Here is a 5,271-nt window from a genome sequence, read left to right as displayed (position 1 = left end):
AGTCTGGGAGTAGCTCCGTATGGTGATTCTGGAGCTGGGAGCGCGATCTGAAGTGAATTCGGAGGTCCGTAGGTCATTTTGAAGTCATTTGGCTAAAGATAGGAATTTGAAGGTTTTTGAGAAGTTTGACCGGAAGTGAACTTTTTGATATCGGGGTCGGAATCCAATTCTGGAGGTTGGAGTAGGTCCGTAATGTCAAATATGACTTGTGTGAAAAATTTGGGATCAGTCGGACGTGATTTGATATGTTTAAGCATCGAAAGTTGAAGTTTGAAATTCTAAAGTTCATAAGCGTGGATTGGAGGTCGATTCATGATTTTTCCGTTGTTTGATATGATTTGAGGCATCGAGCAAGTCTGTAATGTATTTTGGGACTGGTTGGTATGATTGTATGGGGTCTCGAGGGCCTCGGTTGGATTCACGGTGGTTAACGGATCAAAAATGGAATTTTTGGAAAGGCTGAAGTTGTTGGTATTTGGTGTAACCTCACCTGCGAGGGTTTGTCCGCAGGTGCGGAGCTGCAGAAGCGGCTAGGAGGGCGCGGATGCGGTTTTGGGGCAGGAGCGAAGGGACCACAGATGCGGTCAGGGTGCCGCAGAAGCGGGACCGCACCTACGGTAGAGGAGGCGCAGAAGCGGAAATAAGGGGGCCTAGGAAGGACCGCAGATGCGGTAGTGTGGCCGCACCTGCGGAACCGCAGAAGCTGTCAAGTGACCGCAGGTGCGGAAAGTGCTGGAGGCAGAGAGGTGTTTTAAAAATCGGGATTTGGCCATTTTCTCTCATATTTTCTTGGCTTGGGCGATTTTGGGAGAGCTTCAGGTGGGATTTTCATCATCAACGATAAGGTAAGCTAATCTCATCCATCTTGAGTTAAATACATCGTTTATATATGGATTTTAGCATGTAAATTGGTAGAAATTTGGGGTTTTGGTGGAAAGACCTAGAATTTATATTCTTGGAATTTAACCACGATTTTGGGTATGGAATTAAGAGAAAATCATATATTTGAGTTCATGAGTTCATGGATAAACTTTATCTTCGAAAAACTTAGGAATCCGGGCACGTGGGCCCGAGGGCAATTTTGTCAATTTTTCGATCGGGGTTAGGAATTGCTATGAATTGGATCATTAGGAGTAATTGAGTATATATTAATGGATTGGTATTATTATTGGCTAGCGTTGGAGCTTTGTGCATCAATTGGAGTCTTCGGAAGGGCGTGGAATGCCGGTTATGGATCTTCGGAGCGAGGTGAGTTTCCTTTCTAACCTTGTAAGAGAGAGTTGTCCCCATATGTGAGTTAATTGGTTATGTGCTCCTATTTTTGGGGGCTACGTATGCACGAGGTGACGAGAGTCCGTGCGTAGCTACTATTATGCTATTGTCCGGGTAGTCTAGGACCCAAAAACATGCTATGCTTGGATTTATTGTAAACTTATTGACAGCTTGAATTGCTTAAATCACATCGAATTAGTAAACAAATTTCTAAAAGGGTTAAACTTAATTTTCTTAAATTGTAAAAAGAGAATTGGCTTTTATTTGGATAAATGTTCCCCGATAAATTCTTAATTGGCTATTTGAGCATGTATTTCTATGTGTACCTGCGTCGCATGTAGGATTCGCGAGCAGGGTGTTTGTTTATTTTATGTTGACCGCGTCGCAGGATAATTCACGAGCGGTGTAATAGATGCATCTATGGTTCGTGTCGTTCGACTCTCGGTAGTGCACAGTTTAAATATTGTTGGAGCGGGTCGTACATCCTCGGCATGATATGCGCATGCTTGTATTACTTGCCTGAGAGTTTTAAATGTTTATATTGCCTTTCATGGCCCGATGTAAATTGATAAAGATAATGAAAAGTAAAATCTTGAAAATTCCTTATTATTTGAGAAGGTGTTTACCTGCTTTCCGACCTTATTAGTTATGGTTGCTATGTAAATCCATGATTTTCCTCACACCTTCACTATATTATTATTGAACCACTAGAAAGTGTCAAAGTCGACCTCTCGTCTCTACTTCTTCGAGATTAGACGGGATACTTGTTGAGTACACGTTGTTTTCGTACTCATGCTACACTTGATGTGCATTTTTGTTGCACAGACGTATGTACTTCTAATGGCCTACTGGGCATAGCAGCGTGGATGATACGGGGACTAGGTGAGCTGCAGTTCTCGAGGCGACCTGCAGCTAGTCTCTTTCAGCGTATTGTATTTACTTTCTGTCCATTGTATTCCGGATGGTTGTTGTATTATATTGCCTCCTAGAAATAGCTCATGCACTTGTGACACCGGGTTCTGGGATGATTTTTGGATTATTCAATATTAAATTTGTTAAAGACTCCATGGTTGTTTCTGTAAATTTTACTATTTATTACTTAAATGTATAAGGAAAAATGATTTCAACAAGCATTAAAATTTGAATTTAATTAAGTATTTTTGGTTGGCTTGCCTGACAGCGGTGTCCGGCGCCACCACGATCCTTAGTAAATTTTGGGTCATGACAAACTTTTTGGTTCATTTACTATATGGTCAGACAAATTTAAATGTAAGATGAAGTGGTGATAAAAGACAAAAAGTAGCTAGTAAATGCAAAAAAGATAAGTATCAAGTTTAAAAAAATATCAAAACATGCTGAAGTTTTTGTCATGAGCTTTTTCAAAAACTTCAGCAGAAGATGCTGAAGTTTTTTAGTTCATTTGCTAATACTTTAGCACTAAATATGCTAAAGTTTTGTCCTGGATTCAGTAGATTTGTCGTAAAGCTTTTTCAAAACTTCAACAGAAGATGCTGAAGTTGTTTAGTTCATTTGTAAAAACTTCAGCACTAAATAAGCTAAAGTTTTGTCCTGAATTCATTAGTTTTATCATACATCTTTTTCATAAACTTCAGCAAAAGATGTTGAAGTTATTTAGTTCATTTGTAAAAACTTCAGCACTAAATAAGCTGAAGTTTTTGTCCTACAGTCGATACTTTTGTTATGAGTTTTAACCAAAATTTCAGCCTAAAAAGCAGAAGTTATTTACTTCATGTTGAAGTTTAGCAGCTGAATTTCAACAAAAATATACTTAAAATTCATGATAAAAGAGACAAACGTATTTGATACAACCCAAGGCAACTAAAAAACTAATTAATGCGAATAGAACAAAAATTTAAAAGACAGACATCACATAATTCATACAAATTAATGTATATTCACAAAATTCAATTTTGTTTTCACTTACATTCTTGAAATTTTTTTTTTTTTTTCATTTACAAGTTAATTCTCAGTTGATAAATGTTCATCATTTCCATCTTTGCTCAGTCTATCAACACTGGAATGTTCCTCTTCAACTTATTGTTCAACACGTTGATCGCCTTCAAGAGTCACTTCCTCACGTGTAACATTTTCATCTGCGACTTTATGCGGTGCAACATGAGCAGGATTAATATCTGATAGATGTTCGAACGAGTCGTTCATCCTATCATATTGTCGATACTTCATCAAATCAAAATCGCCATCGTCCATTCCATTTGATTTGTCGACAATCTTAAACAACTTTTCAAACTTTTCATCAAAATATTCCTAGAAAAAAATTACTAACAATGATTAATCTGAATAACATTAGCAGAAAAAAGGACTTCTTTATAAATTAGCTTACCTTGACTTTTATCAAAATCGCATCCATAATAGTATATCACTCATCCCGTTGAAACTGCTCGACAACTTCTTTCTCGATCATGCGTCTTTCTTCTTCTATATGCCTTTTAACCTCCATCGTTACCCTTTAGTATAGAGGCACAGAACAAAACTTCAAGTATAAAAGAATGCTGAAGTTCAGCAAATACAGAACATAACTTCAGCTACTAGAATGCTGAAGTTCATCACAAACAGAACAAAAACTTCAGCTAAAATATGTAGTAGTTTTACAAAAACAAAAAACTTCAGCTCAAAACTTACAGAACATATTGTGTTGACTAATTCATTGTCAAACGGCGTTATAGAATGGTTAGAACGACTATGGGTACGAGGTGATTCGCCAATTACAGAAGTTCGATTGGCTTCTTTTGATCGACTTCGACTACGTGGTGATTCACCAGTTAAAGGAACCGGATTAAGTACCTTTGAATGAATCCGGCTGCATGGTAATTGTCCAATTAAAGGCATTGAACTCCTCTTCTGTAAGAATTATATCCAATACCCTAAATGTCTGATATTTCTGTTTAATACAAAAAGTATATTGTGAAAATAAAATAAAACTAGTACATCAATATATTAACACACCTACAAAAATAAAAAAAACATTAACTTACACCATGATTACCGAAGTAATCCTCATGAAGTTCTTTATATTTAGGCTCTCCCACACATACATAACGTAATATCCTGGGAACCTGAGGGGCATCAAGGTACTCGTCCTCTCTTAAATACTTCTGCCGAATATCTGGGAAGCGATCATAGAACCAAGCACATAACGGAAATGGAAATCCACCAACAGTATACTCAGTTGAATGATATTTGTCCCGGTTGTCCAATGCATGTTTCATTGAGGTAATGCGCTTCTGATAAGGCACATTACCCCCAGGATAATCAGCACAAGCCTTATCATCTTCAACAATAGCTGCATACTCCACCAGCACAGTTGATTCATTCTTTTTTTCCAAACAAAATAGACTCCACAACAAGAATTTTCATAAGCTTCACAGCATCTTCATCACTCTCACATACGTGTTTGAAATTCACATCATCCTTTTGAATTTCATTATGGGACATAAAATCTCGAATGTCCTTTAAGGTCACACCCTTAGACTTCCCAAAATAGCGCTTCAGAATCTTGCTCTCTAGTTTACTTGGCTTTTCAACATTATGTGTTGTGATCCTCAAACCGCACATAATGTGAAAGTCTTCAAGGGTGAATGATATATCATGGCCAAAAATCTTGAAACTAATGGAGTCTCGATCATTGGTGAATATTCGAGAAAGACACAAACAATGAACCAACTTCATGCTGCATTTGAAATTCTTCATAGCCATAATATACCGAAATGTACCATTATTCAACTTATCCTATTGTGCAGGAGTCAAGAAAGTTGCAATTAAACTCTTCAAATCGTGGTTCCCCTTCCAGTAAGCAGGACAATTAAACCAATCTCGAAACTCATAATATATATCCCCTGGTAGGGGGAGCAATAGGGACCGAAGGACCTTTGTATATTCTACGTTGTTTAGGTGCTTTAGGTTCTTTAGGTGCTTTAGAATTTGTAGGTGATTTGAATTTCGTAGATGCCATTTGTTCAA

The 5,271-nt window shown here is 37.6% G+C and overlaps 1 protein-coding gene across 1 annotated transcript; it reads right to left on the bottom strand.

Annotated features, from left to right (window-relative positions):
* Positions 1–3,670: 3,670 nt before the first annotated feature.
* LOC142165369 (uncharacterized) lies at positions 3,671–5,007 on the bottom strand. Its single transcript, XM_075223939.1, has 5 exons — positions 4,678–5,007; positions 4,287–4,625; positions 4,096–4,192; positions 3,866–3,881; positions 3,671–3,758 (listed from the first exon to the last, which is right to left on the bottom strand). Exons 1-5 carry the CDS (start codon positions 5,005–5,007, stop codon positions 3,671–3,673), a joined length of 870 nt encoding a protein of 289 aa, XP_075080040.1.
* Between the last annotated feature and the right edge of the window lie 264 nt (positions 5,008–5,271).

The sequence above is a fragment of the Nicotiana tabacum genome, chromosome 10, assembly GCF_000715075.1.
Source record: "Nicotiana tabacum cultivar K326 chromosome 10, ASM71507v2, whole genome shotgun sequence".
Taxonomy (NCBI): Eukaryota; Viridiplantae; Streptophyta; class Magnoliopsida; order Solanales; family Solanaceae; genus Nicotiana; species Nicotiana tabacum.
Note: the sequence above shows the minus strand (reverse complement) of the source record. Positions and strands in the feature narration are given on the sequence as shown.